Below are 22,430 nucleotides of genomic sequence, written 5' to 3'. Positions count from 1 at the left end.
GTTATTTGTTCCCCTGGGAGTGGGTTCTAGATTGATCCCTGTGATAGATTCCCCCTTTCTCTCCCCACCCTCCCCTAATCCACCTGGTATCTCTACTCTCCTTTTTTGGCCCTGGGGGGTTTATCTATCCTGGGCTTCCTGTGTTGCAGGCTCTTATCTGTAGCAGTGTGCATGTTCTGGTCTAATCTGATTTGTAAGGTAGAATTGAGGTTATGATAGTGGGGGGAAGGAAGCACCAAAGAACTAGAGGAAAGTTGTATGTTTCATCGGTGCTATACTGCACCCTGACTGGCTCATCTCTTCCCTGTGACCCCTCTGTGAGAGGATATCCAATTGTCTCAGATGGGCATTGGGTCTCCACTCCATCCTCCACTTCCCCCCATTCACATTGGTATGATTTTGTTCTGAGTCTTAGATGCCTGATACCTGATCCCATCGACATCTCATGATCACACAGGCTGGTGTGCTTCTTCCGTGTGAGCTTTGTTGCTTCTGAGCTAGATGGTCGCTTGTTATCTTAAAGCCTTTAAGACCCCAGACGCTATATCTTTTGATAGCCAGAAACCATCAGCTTTCTTCACATTTGTTTATGCACCTGTTTTATCTTCAGCAATTGTGTCGGGAATGTGAACAATGTGATTCCTTTTTTATTCAGTCTGCTTATGGTGTGATGAGCTTCTTAGAGTTGTAAATTAGTGTTTTGGGAACCCTACTTGGGAAGCTTTTGACTGATATATTGTCAATTTTTTTTCGTGCTTTAATCTTTCTTCATTTGAGGGATTCCAATTATAGATATGACAACATAGTTTTTAGTCACCGGAGAAATAATTCAGAAAAGCTTGGAAAGTTTGGTGCAAAGGAAAAAAGATGTCACCTGTAGCCCCACCCTGTGAAGCTGAGATATTGGTAACGTTGGAGCATGAGTCCTTCCAATGTTTCCCCTGCCAGGCTACCCGTTTTCAAAAAGGCAAAACTCTTTAAAAATAAAAGTTGGTTGAGCCCAGTTCTTGTAGCTGCCCCTCACATTATCCAATTAGTGTTCTCCTCTAAGTACTGGAAAATGTTAGTTATCCCATATTAGCCAGTCCAGCTGGTAGCACTTCCAGCCCTGACTGCCCCTCGCTGAAGTCCTGGTTTCTGAAGAAGCCAGCCACAGGGAAGCTGGTCTTTGGGGAGAGAAGCCGCCCTATAAATCCAGCCCCTTGGTCTCCCAGGGTGGAGCAGAGCCCCACACACAAAAAGGAGGATCTCGCGTTAAAAAGCCCCTGGTCTAGTCCTGAGGTGACACCCTCCTTCCTTATTAACCTCGACAGTGCGGCCTTCCATCCTGGTAGCCTTGCCGTCACTGCGCATGCGCTCAGCTCGGAAGGGGCAGCCCCCAGACCGTCTGCTTGGAGAGAGCCTGGGGCAGCAGAGCGAGCGGTCAGCGCACACTCAGGGCCTCGGGCACAGACAGAGCCTGGTCAGTCGAGATCTGCGATGACTGATGGATGCAGTGAGCTTCCGGAGGGGCCTTTGTCATGGCGCGCAGGGGCCAGAGCCTGCTGGAGGGCGGTGGTGGTGGGCATGGGGCACGACAGGTTCCAGCTCCGGGGCTGGCCCCACCAAAGCCCTTGGAGCGAGCGGGAAGGGGGGGGGTGACTCTTGCAGCCCCCAGCCTGCCGGGCGATGCCTGCATCTGCCCTTGGCCCCTCACGGAGCCACACAGGGCACAGCCCTCGCTTTTCCAAATAAAGGGGGGACATTTTTTCCTTTTCTCATTTTCCATGGAAACTCAAAATAGGAAAAAAGAACAAGAAAACCCAGCCAGCCAACCTCCCTAACAACTGGAACACAGGCAGGGTGGTGGGCATGGAGGAGCCCAAGGAGGGCGGTGCGGAGCTGCGCGAGACGGTTTGGACTCCAAAAAACCTTTCTGGTTGGGGCATGCCCACTCAGGGAAGGAGGGCGGGAGGTGCATTTGAATGCGGGAAGTGGGTTCCTTCGGGTCCTCGATGGCTCCGGCAGCTGGTGCGGCCCACGTCCCATGGATTCCCACGGAGGCCAACCTGTGGGTGCGCAGCACAACTGTGCTCTTAGGGTTTTCAAGGTTGGGACCTTTCGGAAGGTTACCAAGTAGGTGCCTCTGGTGGGTGGAGATTACCGAAAGGAGCCCCTTTGACGATTGTATTTAAATCGCGGATGACTCACCCAGCTGCCCTTGGGAAAGACAATAGCAAATAGAAACTGCTCCTTGACACCCCTTCCCCCCACCACACACACACACCTCAAGGGCACCCTGGGCACAAGTCATACCCACCCCACCCCTGGACATGCCTCTGGCTGAGCCCTTTGGCCTGAGAGCGGAGCGCTTAACCATCTGTGCCACCAAGGAACTCCAGATCGTCCCCGCTGCCCAGCAAGAGACAGCAAGGCAGGCAGGGGACAGCTGCCTTCCAAGGGCAGTGTTACTGGAACATTCCTTTCAAGAAGCCTTCCAGAACCACAGGCAGCCTGGCAGAATGGAAGAAAACCTGGGCTTGGAGTCAGGAAGCCCGTCCTCTGTGACTGCAGAGCCCTGAGGTCTAGGGCTCCCTGTGAAATGTGAAGGGCAGTGGGCTAAGGGACCGCTAGGGCAGCATCTGATCCCCCGCTGTGGCCCCGCCTCCCCTCAGAGGGGTGTGTGTGTGTGTGTGTGTGCGTGTGTGTGCGTGCGCGCGCTGTCCCTTCCCTTATCAACTCATTGTTCCCCTTTCAGCTGGCGGGCTCCGCTGTCATTGCATTTGGACTGTGGTTTCGGTTTGGAGGCACCCTGAAGGACTTAGCACCAGAAGACAAGTCCCCAGAGTATTTCTACATGGGTGAGTGACTTCCGCCTCCTTCGGCCTTAGCGCAGGAGAGGGCTGGCACAGAAGGAAGTGGTCTCCGGGCATGGCCTGCCGCCTGACTGTGGGAGGGAAGGTGGGCAGGGGCTGAACCCTGAACCCTGCAACCCTCCACCTGGCCTTCCCGGATGTGCAGATGTGCAGGTGAGGTGAGAGAGGACCCAGGCCACACCTGGCTCATCCCTTTTGCTTTTCAATGTCAAGGAAAGCCAAGGTGGGGGGAGGTGTGTGTGTGTGTGTGTGTGTGTGAGGTATGTCTCTCAGCCACTTAAAGGAAAGAAATCCAGAGGAAATGCAAGCGGAACTCATTTCCAAAGCATTAGAACCAGAGTGCGGCGGACACACCTCAGAGATACAGTCAGTGGCCTTCCCCATGAAAGGCTGCCCCTGCTGTGTCTTCCTGCCCCGGCGCTGTTCGGCCAGAGCACACAGTGTGAGGAGAAGATCCCTCTCAGGTAGAATAGAAAGGAAATGGAAGACCCATAACATGTGCATGACACTGGAGCCACCCCACATTTCATCACATCTCGAATGCTGCTCCTCGTGAGACACTCACTCGTGTTAAGTTCTACTAAGAAATGGGGGGCGATGCCGCCAGTTTAACAGCCACGGACCTGAGAGATGCATCCTCTTTTCAGAAAGGTTGCAATGTAAAACACTATCACGTAAAACTTGGTAACGTGTGTGTGTGTGCGCGTGTGTGTGTATAACACAGAGAAAGAGAAGAATTTCCAGAATTAGTTATTTCCGTGCTCATCAGAAATCATGGTTCTCTCTCTCTTCCAACGCTGCCACCCTCAATAGATCCCCAGGCGTGTTGTCCCATGAATACAAAATAGCTGCCATGGTCCCAGGCATCATATCCTCACACAGCAACACCCAACTGAGGGAGGGGGAAACCACAGCTTCACCCCCATTTGGGCGGGGCAGGGGGGAGATGATTTTTTTATTCATTTTTAGGAATGAATAAATAAAACCTTTCTTAAAAGTCTCCAACAGACTTCCCCTTGCAGCTTATTGGCCAGAATTGTATTGTGTGTCAAGCCATTCGTGGTGAAGAAGAGAATGAACAAGGTCTGGCTCTCTGACTAGTGGAGAGGTTCTCTAGCACTCGACAAAATGAGAGCTCTGTTACAAGGAGGAAGAGAGGCATCTGCCGTCGGACTTCACACCAGACTGCCCTTTTCCACCCACAAGGTTTCCAGGCGCCACCCGCCCTCCCAACCCAAAGCTCACACACACATTTAGCAGATTCCTCCCTGAGGAATTCCTGGCCTGGCAGGCCATGAAAGCCTTTCCAGAAGCATGTTTCTTGCCCAGGGCGCCCGAGGGCTCTGAGGACGCAGCTCTGCATTGCCCTTGCTCTGCGCCCACCTAGAGGAGCCAATGACCCCCCTGCCCTGTCCCCTCTCCAGGGGCCACAGAGCGCAGGGACAGGGGAAGGACGGTGCTTCCTACTCCATCCTGAGGACGGCCCAGGAGCTTCGTTTTTCATAGCCCTTCCCTTTGATTTGGAATTCCATGTTAGCATCGTTACGACTCAGCTCCCTCTGGATTAACCAACCAAGGCGGAGGTTTCATCCTCCCTCTCTAGGTAGCTGTGGAGGCAGCGCTCCATGATCAGGAACAGCCTGCAGTCACAAGCATGTGGCACAGACAGACCTAAGCAATGAGTCAAGATGTGAGGGCCGAGGGGTGCACACATGGGTCCTTGAAGGCCCGACAGGTGTGGGTAGTCTGGGCTTATCCGAATATTGGTTTAGAGTTGTCCAGTACAAGATGGCAAGTAGCTGCCATCTTTCCCTGTGGTTCATTGTTCAAGACTTTCAAGAGAGCCTTCTTCACTCAGCTCTTCCCAGCCATTTACAACTGATGCTCGGGGAGAAGTGCATTTTCTCTCCCTGCTCTGAGGTCGGTAGTCACTTGCATAGGCCAGGCCCAGTATAGCAGCCGCCGCCTTCTGCTCTTGAAATGGCAGTACAGTGGCAATGGACATGCAGTCTGCCTGCTCCTTCCTGCCAGTCGTGCTCCCCTGGGAGGCCTGTGCTCTGCTATCTCGTGTCCCTCGTTTGTGACTGCCGGGGTTTCTCAGGGGAACATAACCGCCTTGGTGCCCGGAGGTGGATGAGCAGCATTCCACCCTTAGAGAGAACTTAAAGATACAGAGAAATACCAGCCAGCCCCGATCCATTCAAAAGCGTCTCTCTAGAGTCGTTTGGCCAAAATGAACTGCCTAAAACTCGACCATTTTATCCCCTCTCCTCACCAAGTCTGAGGGACTTAAATCTCTGTTCAACTGAATGCGTTTGTTTTTCTGAGTCTGAGCTGGGAATTTTTCAGCAATAATGAAGAACAACCACGTAAAAAGGACAAGATGTGCTTTGTCATATTAAAAGCATGTATGAGAGGCCGTCTCTCTCAGCGATAATAAACATCTGGCTATCGGAAAATCTCTCGCAGTCATTTTCATTTTCTGGGTTTATGTCAACACAGCTAGGGTCTATGGATCCAGCAGGAGTGACTCTAGTTTTCCCATTCCTTGTGCGCAACCCCATCTGGGGCGGGATGGTGGTGAAAACAACCTAGCCAGGGGTGTATCAGCCAGCACGTACAGTCCTGGGCTCTGGGTCACCCGTAGGAGTAAAAGAACACCGTACTTGCCCCCTAAGTAACTTGCAACCTATTTGAAAAGACTCATAGGCTTGCCAGGTGGAGTCACGATGAAAGCGAGGGTGTAACTGAATTCCACCTAAGTTGTATTGTCAGGGGGTGCCTTAGGAGTCCACCAACCTGGAAAGGAGAATTTGAGTTAGGTTTTAACGCCAGATAAGCCGCGGAGAGCAGAAGGAGTGGAGAAGAGGGGAGGTTCCGGGGCAAGAACGTACTAGGTACCCCACATGGCTGATTAGCACCCCAGGCTGGGCAGCAAGCTCACGTTGCCATGAGAGACCTGAGACACGGTGGAGGGTAAGATCAGCGTGGGGAGAGAGGGAGGAAGGACAGTGGAGGAAAAGCCTGGCATGAGTGTGCTTCGCTGTGTGTTTAAGTTGCTCCTTTGACAAGCAAGAGAAGCGTCATTTCGAGCTGGGGCCCCGAGCTGGTCTGCGCTGGAGTGTAGCGCGATTGCCCTGGCAGAGTGTAATGGTAAGTGCTCACAGGACAGGGAGCCAGCGTGACCAAGAAGCCAGGGGGGTGAAGAAAGGCACCAGCAACCTGACTGCCATCCGTCTAGCTGATGAAGCCCAGGGACAAAAGGAATCAGAATGACAAGAAGTATCCGTGATTGGCCAGGTCGAGCCAGGAATTAATAATTGATGCTTCTGAGAAGGAGACCTGAGCCACAGAAGTAAGAGAGCTTCCGCTCAGTCATGATGGAAGCCAAGCCCAGGGGCCGCCTTCAGCCGTGGGCCTCAGAAATGCAGCCCCACACTCTGTCAGTGTGGACCGAATTGTGCCCTGACCCCGTTACATGTGAATCCTACCCCTGTATCTGTGATGTAGCTCCACCGGGGAATAGGGTTTTCTGTATGGTGCTAATGAGGCCGGGGCAGAGTAGGGCGTATTTTAAAGCAATCACTTTTGAGACCTCAAAAGAGCAGGTGAGGCACAGAAACAAGTAAGCGAAATGGTGGGTGGGGGGGATTGTTCACCAGGGGACTAAGGACGGATTCCCCCCACCACGCTGACGGAGAAAGCCTTCCCCAAAGCCAGCACCCTGAATCCAGGCCTCCTGAACTGTGAGAAAATACGTTTCTATTTCTAACAGTCGCCCGCTTGTGATACTTCTCATATGAAAGCACTGGACGTCTGAGACATTCGCTGCTGGGAATGTGGGGTCTGTAGGAGGAGCCACGTTGTTAATGGCATGACAAATAAAAAGCATGGAACAGACTTCTACAGATGCATGGGACTCCCCGTCAGTGTTTGAAACTCAGTAGACACCAACACATGGTGCCCGCGTGGAATGGTGCTCCACAGGCGTGTCATGGCTGTGACCTTGTAGAAGTGGGTCTCTGGGTCTTCCTTTCCGTCAGAAACCGAGCGCTTGGCTGTTTGCGCCACCCAGAGACTCCAGTGAACCACTAAGAAGGCAAAAATCCGAAGAAGGTGTTTGTCAATGGAAGACAGCCCGACGTTGAGTGAGAGAGTGAACCACACCCACAGCCATGGCGTCAGTTCTGACTCATAGCGACCCAGAGCGCAGAGTAGGACTTCCCCCATGGGTTTCTGAAGCTGCAAATCCTTCTGGGAGCAGACAGCCTCATCTTTCTTCCGAGGAGCAACATCCGCTTTGCCACCGGGCTCCTTGGAGGATGAAAGAGACCCAGTGCTGTTTTTTAATCCAAAGCCAAGCAGCCCACGCTGTCTGCCTGTGCGGTCATCCCTCTATGGATCTGTCTGTCAGAATGGTTGGTTGGGAACCACAGAAGCCTGACTCAAATGAAAACATTTCATGGTCCCCATCACTGAGAAGCCCAGGATTGGCCCTGGTCTCAGCGATATGATCAGAGTCCAGTTGGTAGCCATTGCTGGGCTCTGCTGCCCCTGGCATCCTCCTTGACCAAGCTTTCTCTTCACATTGACAAAAGGCTCCCAGGGGCTCTACTGCATCCTCTGGAATAACCCTGGCAAAACACACACACACACACACACACACACACATTTTCACTCTAACAGCTCCACCTTGTTCCCAATCCTGACTCTCATTGGCCACCTTGGCTCCAGTACCCACCCCTGAGCCAATCCCTGTGGCCAGCAGCTTGGGATGGGACTATTGGCTAGAGCCACACACCTACCTTGGCGCTTTCAGCCCCATTCAAACCACTGAGCGTGAAGAAGATTCATTCATGTCTCTAGTGGTGAAGAGGGAGAGACTGCAGAGAAAGACATCGGTCCACACCACCCAGCCTGGTTCTTGGGGTCCTGGGCCAGGGTTGCGGACTGAGGGACCCTTACTTCCCTCTCGGTCCCTCTCCCCTCTGGAGTAGCTGGTGCAGAAGATGTTCGTGAGCTGGGTTCAAAGGTGGGGGGTGTGGGTTATCATAGAATCCCAGCCCTGGGCAGAGGAGGAAACTCTGGATCAGGGGGTCCAGCGACTCGGACTAGCAGTCAGTAGTGGGATTCAGCCGGTTTGGACCAGCTCTGCAGAACCCAAACCTCAGTTTTGTTGAGTTCGGTGAAGCGGCTATTAAGATGGCATTTAGGGTCAGGCTTCTTTCTAAGGCGGGCAGCTACGTGGAAATCGCAGTGTTGCCTGCCTTCCTCGTTTGTGGCGTGTACCTCTTTGCTTGATCCTATGTCTGTGTTCATTGTATGAAGTGATACACTACCTTCTGGTGTATCCTTTGTTTTAAAGACTTAAAATATTTATTAGGGCAGTGAGCCAGTTGTTAAATTATTTGAATCCTGCCACCACAGCCCAGGGCCTTAGGGGTGATGTGAAGCCCAGGTCTGCTGCGTTTCCAGCCTGGGGCTGTGTTGGCTCTGTGACCCCTGCTGCCTCTCCTTCTTGCCATACAGTGCCAGCAGGACACCCCCCTGTGAGGGCAGAGACCCTGTCTCCACGTCAGGTGTTTCTTACAAGGTGACTAGAACTTGAGACAGGCATGTTCCCAGAAATGGATGTTTCTATTCCCCATGACTGCTGTTCCACATAAGAGTGGAACCTGCGCCCGACAATGAAAGGAGATGGGGGCTGCCCTTGGGCACCATTTCTGGACAGGCTTTGCAAACAGGGTGAGGCCATTGAACTCGAAGGAAAAATGAAAGTGGGCCCGGTGTTTGGAAAATCCGGTGTCATGTGGCAGGGCACAGTTCTCGGATGTGTGCGTCTTGTTCGGAGCAGCTGGCCCCGGAGCCCGTATCAGGCCTTTGTTAAAGAGTGCGTGTGAGCAGGCTTGGCGCATTCAAGTGGCGCTTACGAAAACACGAAACCTCACAGCCCAGACCTCTGCCCCTAGGAGGGACCTCAGACGAGACACACGGTCTCATCCCGGGCTCCTCGGGCAGCTGCCTGATGAACTTGGTGAGAGAGATTGTCCCCTGTTCTGGGGAATGCTCACCTGACTGGAGTCCTCTGTGTGTCCTTCTTGGTGGTGGAAACACTTTCCCTTCCTACAGCAAAGATCTAAACAGGCCGAGGAGAGTCCTGCTGTGGGTTACAGGGGTGGGGGGGGGGAGACAAGGACCCCAGGATAGAGGGCAGTCATTCAGACTACTGGCCGCCTGTGGGCTCTTCTGGAAGGACCTCTTGGAGGTCGGTCCAGGCTCTGTGTCTACTGGTTGCTAACATGGAAAAGGGCAGCTTTGGCAAGAACAGAGCTGGCAGCAAGAAAGGGTTGGGTGAGCTGGTGTTTCCAAGACCCTCTGCCCTTTCCTGCTGCACCGACTCCCGAAGAAGCCCCCATGGTCCTCCACACTCACCAGCCTGCCCTTCGGACTCCCCAGTCTATGGGGTTGTCTCCCGGGCGGGCAGGTGCTCCCAGGGGCTTTCTTCTAGGAGGGTGGGGCGGGGAGCATCCCCTCAGCCTCGGAAAGCTGGGTAGACAGTATGTGCCCGAGCGTATGAAGTCATGTCTGTGAGCAGAGGGTGTTAGCAGGTTTTCTCCGTGAAAGGGTTGCCCACACAAACAGGAGCCACGAGGCTCTCCAAGACCACGGCCCGACTGCAGCCGACTCTCCCTGCTGAATTCAAAGTCACAGACGGGGCCAGGCTTCCACTATGCCTGGAGGTTCTGTGTCAGCAGGGCTCCCAGGCTGAGCGCACGAAGGTGGGCACCTTGCCTTTTAAAATGACTCTGACTCACCAGCGATACTTTATTTACTTCTCGGTTTTCCTCTGTACCTGAAAGTCATGGTAGCTGGCCAACAAGGGAGGTGCTGTGGCTTATCTTGTTTGCCAAGCCGTTTAGTGCAAGAAGGGCAGATAAACAAACTGCCCTGTTTGCAGATAAACAAACTGAGGAGGGAGAGGAGTTACCTGAAGGCATGGTTGGCAAATTTGGAATTCTTGCTCCTGACTGCGTACCTCCTTTCATTCTTCTTTGTTGTTGTTTTGACTTTTTAGTGTGATTTCAGTGAAGATCTTCCGTTTTACATTGAACAATTTATACACATTTTTTAGCCCATTTCGATCCCCTCAGTGCCCTGCCATCTGCCCCACTCCCTGTTTCCATCTCTCCATTCCTAACCCTCTGTCCTTAGCTCAAGGCTGCCCTTTGGGTCTTAAATGTTTGCTTATTCCAACACGGGGCTGACTTCAGTCCCAGAAGTGCAGTGATGGGGTCCTTATTCTTGGGGTCTCCCTCCTCTCTGTGTGCTCTCAAGAAAACACCCAGGGACTCTAGTCGCCCAAACACTTTAGTCGAGAGCATGGGGGAAAGCACCCTTGTGTGCACCATCCTTCATAAAATGACCTAATTAACTGGTCACCTGAGAGCTCGCCGCAGACGTAGCGCAGGAGTGACGAGTGGAGGAACCCTGCTGGACTCGTTTCCGATCGTGCCACTCACCAGCGATGCGATCTGAAGGTAAATGAGCGACTGTCTCTGCGTCTCAGATCCCTCAGCTTTGAAGCATGGGTACCAATACTAGCTACCTCCTGCTGGTGTTGCCGGTAGCTGCTGTAGAGGTGGCCCCGACACGTAGTCAGCACATACGGAATGGTGCCGAGGACTGCCCAATCTTGCGTCCCCGTGATCAGTGTGGGTGCCTAGGATTTTCCCTAAGATCCATAGGATTTGAAATAAATTCTTCTGGGGGGAGGGGCAGGCATCCACTTAGTATTTGGTATTGGGGCCTGCCCCCCAGACCTCTCCACTGGTTCCCTACTCCACGCCTATCCTCAATTTCATATACAGAAAATCACTTTAAAATATAATAACATAAAACAGATTTTTAAAACAAAAAGAAAGCAGAAAATATTAAAAACTAGAACAACTTTAAAGTGGGTCAAAAAAGGAGATCAAATGATAAAGTGCCAAATTTCAACCCAATTAAACCTGCAACAATCCACCCCCCTATGCACTCTGCATGACAGCAAGGCCGTCGTTCACATCGCTGGTCTACCGTCAGACGGGATTCACCGGAGGCTTAATCCATACGTAGTTTCCCTTCGTTTTTTCTTTTTAATGAAACAGTTTTGAAATGGGTCAAACAGGACCCATGATAAAATAGTACATTTCAGCCTAACTGTGTCTGCCCCAACAGTCCCCACAATGCTCTCTGCCTGACCACAAGGCCCCCGTGATGATCGGAGGAGCCTCACCCGAGGTTTAACCCACGGGTGGACCTGCAGATGGATTTTAGGCTTCCACCGCCATCCATAACCTCCTGCAAGCCAGGTGTTCACCATTTAAGCTCTGATACCATTCTCTTCTTCAGATTTGGATTTTATTATTTACAATCCTTGGATCAAACAAGCTGGTATGCTTCTTCCAAGTGGATTTAGTTTATGCCTCCATGTTTTAATTCAAGCCTTTAAAACACTGCCTGATTTTCCAAAGCCCATTGCCAATGCCTTTCCTCTTCACTCACTGAGCCTGGAAGCTAATATCGCACACGTCCCCACAGAGCGTGGCTGTGCACTAGGCCCATTGAACCCAGATCTCGCACACGGAAGGGGGGAGTTCTGCCACTGAAGCGCCAGTACCTCTCGCTACATCACAGGATTAGTATGTTAGCTGACCCAGGTTTAAGCACACACGTGTGGTAAGCCCACAATAAGGAATTACTGCAAAGGAGCGGATGCTGAGGGAGGCATCTTGTGCAAGGCATGACTGCACGTGAGGATGTAGGAAGAGAAGGTACAGGAGTCGTTCAATGGCGCTTAGTCTGGTGGAGGATCTTTTGTAGCCCCGAGACGTCTTGGCTAGTCGGTTCTCGAGTTGCCGTATGTCAAGTGCACAGTACAAAGGCCACAGGTCACCCAGAGCCACAGGAAGTGGTGGTGTAGCACCGAGTGTTGGACGGCAGCCTGGCTCACTACATGTTGAGCCTGTCCAACGGCATCGCTATTGATCTTTAGGGAGAACTTACATCCGGATCCGTCCCATCCAACATCTCAGATGCATACTAATGGTGTGCTTTCAGAAGAAGCTGGGAAGGAGAGGGAGGTGCAGATGCAGCTAGTGTTTTTTGGTGAAAAATGATCATTAGCTGGTCCTATAAAACCCATCTGTTGCCAGAAAGCCACTGCAATGGATGAGCATGCCAATATCCAGGGTGCGGAGGGGAGGAGGGTGGTTTTACATGCGTTTATGCAAACAAAGCTGGTAAGGGGCCACTGGAGCGGAAGTGATGCTTTTAGCTTAAGACAACATTCCTAAAAGCCCAGGAACAAGTGATGAGATTGTCAGGGAAGAAGGTGGCCTGGGGAGAGTGCTTGTTGGTAGCTTAGCCTCGGCCTGGCAAGGCGCAGCTTTTATTTATTTATTTATTATTGGGCATGCTAACAAGTATCAAAACAGTCCACGGTTCTATCGCTGCAAACAGTATTGTGCAATCGCTACCACAGTCAGTTTCAAAACATGTTCTTTCTTCTTGAACTCCTTGATGTCAGCGCCCCTTTATCCCCTCCCTCCCCCACAGGAACATTTATTTATTTAGCCACATCCTACACCATCCATTATACCCATTTACATAGACTCTGCTGCTCACTCCGCTCCAGTGGGTTATACAGTCGTCAGTGCTAGCAGCTTCTCCAACCTTCCTCCCCCCAACTTCCCCTTCCCTCAGGGAACAATTACTCCTGTTACTGTTTCTGAAGGGTTATCTATCTTGGCTTCCATGTATTGAACGATCTTTATTATACAAATGAACATATGCAAGTCTAACATGATTAATGAAGTAAAACAAATAAAAATAATCATAAGGGGAGGAAATATAATTTTTTTCATGTCTTACACTGATCAATGTCTCCCTTCACCCACTTTTCTATTGTCCATCGTCCAGGGAAGGGGTTACATGTAGATCCTTGTGATCGGTTGCCCCTGTCTCCCCCCACCTTACCCTTACCCTCCTGGTATCACTGCTCTCATTATTGTTCCTGAGGGGTTTATCTGTTTTAGATTCCTGTGTTCCCAGCTCTTATCTGTACCCATGTACATGCCCTGGTCTAGCTGGATTTGTAAGGTAGAATTGGGATCATGATGGTGAGGAGAAGGAAGCATTAAAGAACTAGAGGAAAGTTGTATGTTTCAGGGGTGCTATCCTGTATCCTGACTGGCTCGTCTCTTCCTTGGGGATGTCCAATTGTCTACAGATGGGCTTTGGAGGAAATATCGAAGAACTAGAGGATAGTTATATGATTCATCAGTGCTAAACCGCACCCTGGATTGATCATCCCTTCCCTGTGGCCTTTTTGAGAGGAACTGTCTGTTTAACTTGCAGGTGGGTTTGGGGTCTCCACTACACCCCCACCCTTCACATCAATTTGGTTGCTTGTTTTTGTACTTCTGAGACCTTTTTCTTTCTGCACCTCATGATCCTACAGGCTGGTGAGTTTCTTCCATGTAAGACCCCAGACACTAACTATATCTTTGAATAGCTGAGCACCATCAGCTTTCTTCACCCCATTAGCTAATGCACCCATTTTATCTCCAGTGATTTTGTCAGGAAGATAAATATCTTACAATGCCACATTATTAGAACAAGCTATTCTTGTACTGAGGTAAGATTTAAGTAGAGGCCCAAAGTCCATCTGCTTCCTTGTTGCATTTGCATTTATATACACATATAAACAAACATACCTATATTTAGATCATTATATTTATGTATACATATATATGTATGCCTATACATATTTTTCCTCTTCTTTTCTCTTTTTCTTTTTCCTTTCCTCCTGCTCCATGATCATGTCTGCCTATCGCTCACCTCTCAGTAATGCCTCTCAGATACAATTGTATTGATCAAACACGACCAGAAAAGCGACATCCTCTCGCCATCCAAGGCCCAGTTTTTAATCATTTGATTGCAATTCCAAAATCATCCATGCTCTCATCTGATTCCAGGGAGCTAGGACTGGGAAAACATGAGGGATTTGGGAAGTGGGCCATGCATTTGTCACAGTCTGATGTGGGAGGGGGAGGGGGCACTACAGAGACCATCACAGGATCCAAACACGCCGTAGAGCATCGGTTTATTCATGCTAGGAAGTTTTGAGGAGCAGCCATCAAAGGAGAAAGGCTCCCTGGGAGCCACAGGTGCCTCCTGAGATGCGATATACAGCCAGATTCAGCAGCCCCGAGCGTTTTGTCACTTGTCAAGATCAAACCTGCTTTGGTTTTCCTTTCCGCAGGGCTCCCTTTGAATTGGGTTGAGTCTCAGGGCCCACACATGCCGTCACAGGGACAGAGTTTGTTGGGAAGAAGCCTCAAGGGCTAACGCTGCTGGGGCACTTTGCTTTGAGAGCAGGGTTGTCTCAGAATGCGCTGTCATACCAATAAGCAGATCCCCTTGAAGAGCTCATTATTTCAGCAGGACAGAGCGCAAGGATGGCTGCCTGTGGGACTGAGCACATCTGTTCTCAGCGGGACTCAGCCCTGTCCACTGAGCCCCTAGCTTGCCCAGAGTCAGCACTCTGTCTGACATTCCAGACTTCCTCAGGAGCCTTTGCTCAAGATGCAAAAGCACCAGCTACCACCACCGGCCTCTCAGTTTGTCACGCTGTGAGCCCAAGTATGACTATGAGGCTGGAAGGTATGCCACCAGCACTTCAAACCAGCAGAGTCACCGTGGTGGACAGGTTCAGTGCGGCTTCTTGACAAAGACGAAGCAGGAAGATCTGGTCTGAAAATGCACCGATGGGAACCTTATGGATTATAACAGAAGATTGGCCGGCAGAGTGCTGGCAATGAGTCCAATTCACTCTGGCTTTATTCACCGATCTAACAAATCCTTAGCAAGAATTCTGCCTTGTGCTGAGAATATTCCAGACCAGGTGACTCTGATCTGTTTGCAGAGGTAACATCTACGAAAGAAAACTAAACCTGTTGTTGGCAAGGTCGTTCCAGGTCACAGTGATCCCCTGTTGAGTGGAGCTGCTCTATGGGGTTCTCAAGGTCTCGACCTTTCAGAAACAGATCTCCAGGCCTCCTCACGATGAGTTTACTTTGCCAAGCTTTTTGCTAGTAGTCAAGCACCGAACCATTTGCAGCACACAGGGAATTCGTAACATCTACCAAGAGTAACAAATATGAGAAGACACCGAATGGAAACGAGTGGGCTCCTTTGGACAGTAGTGATTTCCCATGTGGATGGAGTGTAGGAGAGGCTGGTCCCTGGAGTAACCCAGAGGTGTGACTTTAGGCAGAATGCAGAGGCTGTATCACGGAGCAATGAGGTCCAATGACCATCTTAAGCCAGACATCAACATAAAACATCCAAGGTGGCCGCTGAAGAGTGTGTCATTATTGGGGTGTCCCTCCAGTCCTTTTTCAGCCTGGTGCCCCAATAAGAGGCTTGTGGATGGGAACCAAAGCTTGGAGCCTGTTTGTAAACTGAAAATAGCAACACTTGCCTTACCTGCCTACCAAGGAGACAGGGAAATGATAGAGCATCCATTCACTCAATCATACGGTCTTTAGGCAGTCGGACTTCATAATGATATTATTTTCAGTATGGTGCCATTTTTCCCAGGACCACATCCATCCCTTATACAATTATCCTTGTAGAGAAAAGGAAACAGTTGCAAGTGGCAGAGCCTGGCCCTGAACAGAGCTCCTGTGAGGCCAGGCAGGAAGTTGAGCAGTCTTGCTTGGCTGGGGCCAATGTACAGACAGATCTGCCCACAAACCGCGCTCACAAACCCCAGAGGGGCCCCAGGAAGCACCCAGAACGGCCGGCTGCAGGGTTTCAGGGTTTTCCCACCGAGGTGGCACACAGACTGCCCCCCCGCCTCCCCCCCCCGCCTCCCCCCCCCCCCCCCCCGCTTTCAGTGAATGGGAATGGTTTCCAGGTGACTCATGGGAATAAAATGCACAAGGGCCCAAGAAACAACCAGCATTCGTTGCAGCGAGTCAAGAGCCAGCTCCCATATTGTGTCGGCGCTTATCTCAGGCTCAGAAGAGGAAACAGAAAGGCTGGGCTGGATGGTTCTCATCAGGAGAGCAAGCCTGCCCGCTTCGCGCCCTGTGAGAACACTGTCCCCTGGCGATCGACTTAACTCGAAAGGGAGGTCCCCACCCAAGTGGCAGTGGCTACTGTCTCCCGGAGGAGCCCAGGTGGTGCAGGGGTTGCGGAGTCAGCTGCTAAGAGAAAGGTCCAAGGCCAGCAAGAGGGGAAAGCTGGGGCCGTCTGCTCCCACGAAGACTCGCGGCCCTAGAAACCCCAGGGTCAGTTCTACTCCATTCTACAGGAACCTTGAGTTAGAACCCACTCCATCAACCAAGTGGGTTTGCGTTCTAGAATGGCGTAAGAAGGAGTCAGACAAACCAGTCTTAGAAGGACGGCCAGAATCTCCTTAGAGACAAGGATGACAAGACTTTGTCTGATGTGCTTTGGAAACGTTGTCAGGAGAGGCCAGGCCCGAGAGAAGGACATTTGGTAAATAACGGGGCAGGGCAAAGGAGAGGACCTTTGACAAGATCAGTGACACAGTGGCTGCATCGATGGGCTCGAGGAGAAGAGCCACTACGAGGCTGGCACGGGGCCAGGCAGTGGTTGGGTCTGTTGTACACGGGGTCACTCAGTCAGAACCCACCAACGACCCCTAACAACAGCAGAAGGCGCAATGGTAGCCCTGTGGTGGAGCAGCCGGCTGCTGACCAAAGGTCACTAGTTTAAACCCAGCAGCTGCTCCACAAGGGAAAGGTCAGCTTCCGGAAAGAGTTACAGCCGTGGGGCTCTCATGGGAAGTGCCCCTCTCGTCTAGGGTCGCTGCGGGTTGAAATTGGACTCACTGGCAACAAGTGCGAGTTAACGTCACTAGACAGCCCAGATAGAGTCATGGCCGTGAGCAGCTCTCCTGAGGGCTGGAGTCAGGTAGCTAGTTTCTCCCCAGTCTGCCAGCCATCAGCTCAGGTGCCCAGCTCTACACAATGGAAAGAACCATCGTAGCTACTATGTACACTGTTCATGAAGATGAGATTAATAAGCAATGCGTTGTGTTTGAGCTATAGACCATACCCAGAATGCAATAAGCCCTCAGTAAATGTACCTAACGTGAGGTTAAGAATACGTACGTTCAGTAGACTTGAGCTTATCTGTGGTCGTGGGCTAGTTTCTTGTAACACACACGTTCCACCTCCTGTTGTGCTTGGATCCCAAGCGCCATCTCTGTCCCTCCCAGCCCCTGCTTTTCCATCTGTGCCTAGGAGATCATCCACCCTTCCCCTTCCCCTTCCCCTTCCCAGGTTCTTTGCCCTCTCGGCTTCTCAGGAGCTGGGAGAGCCATGACTTTCAGAGGGCTGTGGGAAGCAGAAGGGTGTGGTAAAAGCCACGACTTTGCCCCCCAGCTCAGACCCTAACTCATGACTGTCCCTGGACTCAACTCCATCCATCTCACACATACCTTACAGAGAGTGGAAATCTTAGCTATAAAATTCTCGGCGTATAGGAGACACCGTGTGATGCTGAAGAGCAGGAGACGTGGCAAGCAGCCAGGCCGGGGTTCCAGTCCTGGCCCCATGTGTGACCCCGAGCTGAATTCACAACTATGACATGGAGTGGCCGTCTCCCTTGCTTCATAGCTTCAGTCAGTTGGTGTGCAGGGCTTCGCTAGCATTCAATAACTGTCACCAAGTATGTTCTCATCAATGGCGTGCCACGATACACCACCTGAGACGCTGAGCCAGCGTGTGCAGGAGACAGTGCTGTTGGCACTGCCCCCAGGGTAGAGATCAGAGCCGGTCTTTCTCACCCAGACTCCGAGTCAGCAGCATGTCTTCTGACCTCTTCCTTCCCACAGGGCTCTATGTGCTGGTTGGAGCCGGGGCCCTGATGATGGTTGTGGGGTTCTTCGGGTGCTGCGGAGCCATGCGGGAGTCGCAGTGTGTTCTCGGATCAGTAAGTGGGGGCCGGGGGTCGGGGGAGCAGCAGGGGGTGTGGCCTGAAGGGAGTCTGGCCTCAGCCCAGGCTGCCTCACAAACTCCCGGAGACCTTGGCAACTCACTCCCTCTTCCTGCGTCTGGGTTCCTCCTGCTTTTGCAGAAGAATAATATTATCTTTGTACTTGCCTCATACAAAGAGTGTGAAAATAAATGAGTCATTGGCATGAAGATGTTTGCTCGGCTGTTAAGCAGAAGGCCCGGGGTTCGAACCCACCCAGCAGCTCCCGTAAAGCTGTCCAGCCTTGGAAAGCCTGCGGGGCAGTTCTACTCCGACCTATAGGGCCCTGTGTGTCCGAATTGACTCCACAGCCGCGGGGGGGTTGTCAGTTATGATGGTGATTACAGAAGCAGTACTGCACAGTGGGAAACCCACTAAAAGATTCCCTTGAGCCAGGGAAGCGCTTTTTATCTCCATCAAAAAAGCACTTCTGCTTGAGATCAATAACTTAAGCAGACATTCCCTTGTGCCCTTTTTTGTGCTCAGGGTCTCGCTGCCCTTTGTTGGACCAGAACAAAGCCCAAGAGACCTGAGGGCCTCCCCTCGCCTCTACTCCCCTTCCTGTTCCCTAAAAGGCCACCTCCTCTGAGAGGCCATCTCTCTGGGACACACCACCCTCTCCCAGCCCGGGCCCTCCAAGTCACTCCCAAACTCTGACCTCGTTCTGGGGGCTCAGTGACGTCCGACCTGTTCATCCAGTACTTATTGAATGCGCTGGTGTGGGCACTGTCTGAAATGACCCTATTCACCTTTTTATTGATTTGCCTGTCACATCTTCCTTCCCCTGAAACAAGGTTCAGGCTTAGTAGACGAGAAGCCCCGGTGACACGGTGGGTTATGTGCTGGACTGCTGGCCATAAGTTAAGATCAGCTGTTCAACTCCACCAGCCGCTCCAAGGAAGAAAGGTGAGGCTATGGCCTCCGGTCAACATTGATAGTCTCTGAAGTTCGAGCGCGCAGTTCTACTCTGTCCTGTAGGGTCGCTGAGTCAGAAGTGACTCGATAGCAGAGGGTTTGGAGAGTGGAGACACTGGGCTCCTATCTTATCCATTACTGCATGCCCAACACCAAAGACAGAACAGCTGCCCAAGAAACAATTTGTCAATGAATGGACACACCACCCCAAACTGACTCAGCCGTTACGTGACGGGGACTGAAGGGGAAAATGGGCCCTGTGGATCCATTCAAAAGAATAACTCCTTACTGGTTCTCAAATAGAAGGGAATCAATGAGCCTACTTAGAAGGAAAAGGTATTGAATGAATGAATGAAGTACATGTTTTCTCCCCTCTACAGTTCTTCACCTGCCTACTGGTGATATTTGCTGCTGAAGTAACCACTGGAGTATTTGCTTTTATAGGCAAGGGTGTAGTAAGTAAAAATGACTTACAATATTTTCTGTATGGTGATTGAACTATGCTCTTTATATTATATCAAAGGCTATGAGAATATCAATGCCCATGATAATATTAAGAAGCCAAATAGTCACCAGAATTACCACAGAAGTAGACATTCTTGACTTTGAAGGAATGGATAAAACTGAACCTAGGTGACCAAGAGCGCACCCACTTACTGCGCGGGCCTCTGTCGCTGGGAGGCCAGCCATGGCGCTCATTAAGGGTATGAAAGGGTCCGTGGTCCAAAGAATAATAAGCACCTCTAGTTTCATCCGAAGTGAAAGGGTGTGGTTAAGTTGGACACATTCTCACCCTTTGTTCGAGAGAGACTGCTGCTTGGCCTGGACCGAGCGAGCTGTCCTCAGAGCGTAAAGCCCAGCCTGTTACATGCATGGCAGGGGAAATGGGCTGCCTGGAGGTAGTTGTCCACAGCGCACGTGCCTTCGTGAGTGGACAAAACAAACAGAAGGAAGAATGGAATCTCTACTCTACTTCACATAGCTTCCTGCGTCATCGAGGTTGTATTTATGGACTTTTTTTAGATAAGGAAAAATGGTACAAAATATAGAATAAGTAAATAACCCCTCCTTTGGACTTGTTCTAAAGCAGTTGGTGATACTTGTTGACTAGTTTAAATTCATCACTGTAGGGAAGCCACATTGTATCTTAGGACTTTTTTGAGATCTGTGTAGATGGGTGGGCCACAGGCTTTACACCCATCCGAAGCATTTAATAAGCTGTATATGGTGCTCCAATGAATAAACATTTTTCCCTCAGTGGTGAACAAGTCACGAAACCACTTGAGTACTTGTGCCCAGTCTCGCAGAGGCGTTCCAGCAAGGCTTAAGGCCCAAACCTAGCTGGCCATCTGCATCCCGCGGGAGAGGGCAGCAGGCCTCTGGGGCCCACTGACGGTTGCCCACTGGTGCCTGATCTTGTTTGGGAACTGCCAAATGAATGAATTTTATTAGCCCATGAGAGTTTGTTCTTGTCTACTCTAGTCTTCCAGCCTCAAAAGCTTCTTCCTCCTCCAGACCCTGGCACCTCTCCCATGCATGCGGAACTCTCTTAAAATACAGATTACCATGTGAGGAGAGAATATTTTCAAAGGGTGGGGAAGAGGAGATGTTCCTTGATGAAAGAGACCATTTTAAATGTGGTATTTTCTCCAGGCGATACGACACGTCCAGACCATGTATGAAGAGGCTTATCATGAGTACTTCAGAGACCGAGGAAAGGGAAACGGGACCCTCATTACCTTCCACTCCACAGTACGTGACGCCGCTTCTTCCCTAAAGCCCCACCTCCTTTAGAGATTATGCACGAGGCCGGCTCTCTCTAATCACCTTGATCATGAATCGAAATAAATTGAGTCCCGCTGAGCCAGCACCATGTTTTCACCTCCATGAGAGCCACGGTCTGCAGCAGGGGCTGAACCCTAGGAGAGAGGGGCCCGGTGCTCAGACCCAGAGGGGAGGTCGGATGGCGCCCCAAACCGTGAAAGGAGCACGAACAAGAATAGAGAGGAGGCAACCTAAAGGAACGAAACATCCCAAACACAACGGAATTTGGATGGGAGGCTGCTTCTAAGCCAGCGGTTCTCAACCTGTGGGTCACGACCCCTTTGGGGGTCAAACAACCCTTTCACAGGGGTCGCTGGATTCACAACAGTGGCAAAATGACAGGGATGAAGTAGCAACGAAAATAATTTTATGGTTGGGGGTCCCCACAATGAGGAACTGTGTTAAGGGCCGCGGCCTGAGGGAGGTTGAGAACCACGGTTCTAAGCAGTTGTCCTGTCTGCGTGCAGGGAGACCATTTAGTTTCCAGAGCAAAGCAAAAAGCTCAAAGGAGGGGTCCAATGAGGCTCACAAGGAAAGACAAGAAGAGAGAAATACCAGAGTCAATCAACATGGTTGACAAAGGTCAGCGGTTCAAACTCCACGAGAGGCTGATTTACAGCCTCTGAAACCCAGTGTAGCAATGTCGCTCCATCCGACAGGGTCAGGCTGAGTCAGCACCCACACGGCAGTGGTCACCTGTCACAGAGACCAACTGGTTTCAGGCCACTCGGGCCCTGCACCCAACCGTGTCTTAAAATTCAAATGCAGGAAGCCTGACCTGGAACAAGAAAGAAGGGATTTGCAACTTTGGCCGAAAGAAAAGCTGTTGACAGATTCATTCTGATCCGGGATTTCTTAAAACTGAATATTTGTCAGAGAGAAATTGGTAGCAGGTTTTCCAGCCCAAGAAAACCCCCACATCAAAGCAAGATAACTGCTGTCGATTTCTCTTCCACATATACCAGGTTCACGAAGGAGCCCTGGTGGTGCTTTGGGTTCAGCAGCGTGCTGCTACCCCCAAAGTCAGCTGTTCAAGCCCTCCAGCCGCCCCAACAAAGATCTGCTGTCTGAGAAACCCCGCGGTGGGTGGGATGGCCCATCCACTCGGTGGCAGTGGGTTTGGGGAGTGGGTTTACGGCAGGGCTGTGGTGCGACAGAGACAACGGCTCCCTTGCAGGCAGAAGAGCTAGTGGCAGTGGGGGCTCTGCCAGTCGACAGTTTTAGAGCCTTGAGCTGGGCGCCTCTATCCAAAGAACGGCCTGGACACCCCTGTGAGGCCGTCTGCCCTGCCGTGCCAGGTGGCTCTGAGTCAGCCGCGACTGTGAGATGGAGAAGTAGTTAGGAGCTCGCTCTGGGGCCAAGTGTTTCCAGGTATCCAGTTCTTCTTTGTGACAGGAATGTCCTGGAAGGGCTGCTGCTGTAGCTGCCAAGCATCTCCACTGTTTGGCCTCAGCTGCCCCCAAGACATCAAGCGGCAGGAAGGTTCCTTTGTGTTTAAAGGGCCAGCCCCTAGGCGGGCCACCTGTTTGCTGGCCAGTCTCCCAGCTCTGGTCTCCTGGCCCCTGGGACTTAAACAGTGGCCGCTTCCCCTTCCCAGAATGTCCCCAGTTAATGAGCCCTTCCTGAAGCTCATAAAAACGTTAGCTACCCTGCAGGTTAAATTCTTCCCCGTTTGAAAGGAAGGGCCCTAAATCCCCAATTCCTGTCTAAAGAGCAGCATTTCACACAGACACTGTCAATTAGCCGCCCTCCTTGTTTGGGTTGCCTTGAGTCACTTCCTGT

General features: G+C 51.4%; 1 protein-coding gene across 2 annotated transcripts in view; it reads left to right on the top strand.

Annotated features, from left to right (window-relative positions):
* The window catches only part of TSPAN2 (tetraspanin 2), a 56,897-nt gene that overhangs the window by 19,107 nt on the left and 15,360 nt on the right, over nt 1–22,430 (top strand). For both annotated transcript variants that reach the window (XM_075559744.1, XM_075559751.1), the window contains exons 2-5: nt 2,738–2,840; nt 17,770–17,867; nt 19,205–19,279; nt 20,478–20,576. In XM_075559744.1, the coding sequence (XP_075415859.1) occupies nt 2,738–2,840; nt 17,770–17,867; nt 19,205–19,279; nt 20,478–20,576 (375 nt within the window). The remainder of the gene's footprint in view (nt 1–2,737; nt 2,841–17,769; nt 17,868–19,204; nt 19,280–20,477; nt 20,577–22,430) is intronic.

The sequence above is a fragment of the Tenrec ecaudatus genome, chromosome 1, assembly GCF_050624435.1.
Source record: "Tenrec ecaudatus isolate mTenEca1 chromosome 1, mTenEca1.hap1, whole genome shotgun sequence".
Lineage (NCBI taxonomy): Eukaryota > Metazoa > Chordata > Mammalia > Afrosoricida > Tenrecidae > Tenrec > Tenrec ecaudatus.
Note: the sequence above shows the minus strand (reverse complement) of the source record. Positions and strands in the feature narration are given on the sequence as shown.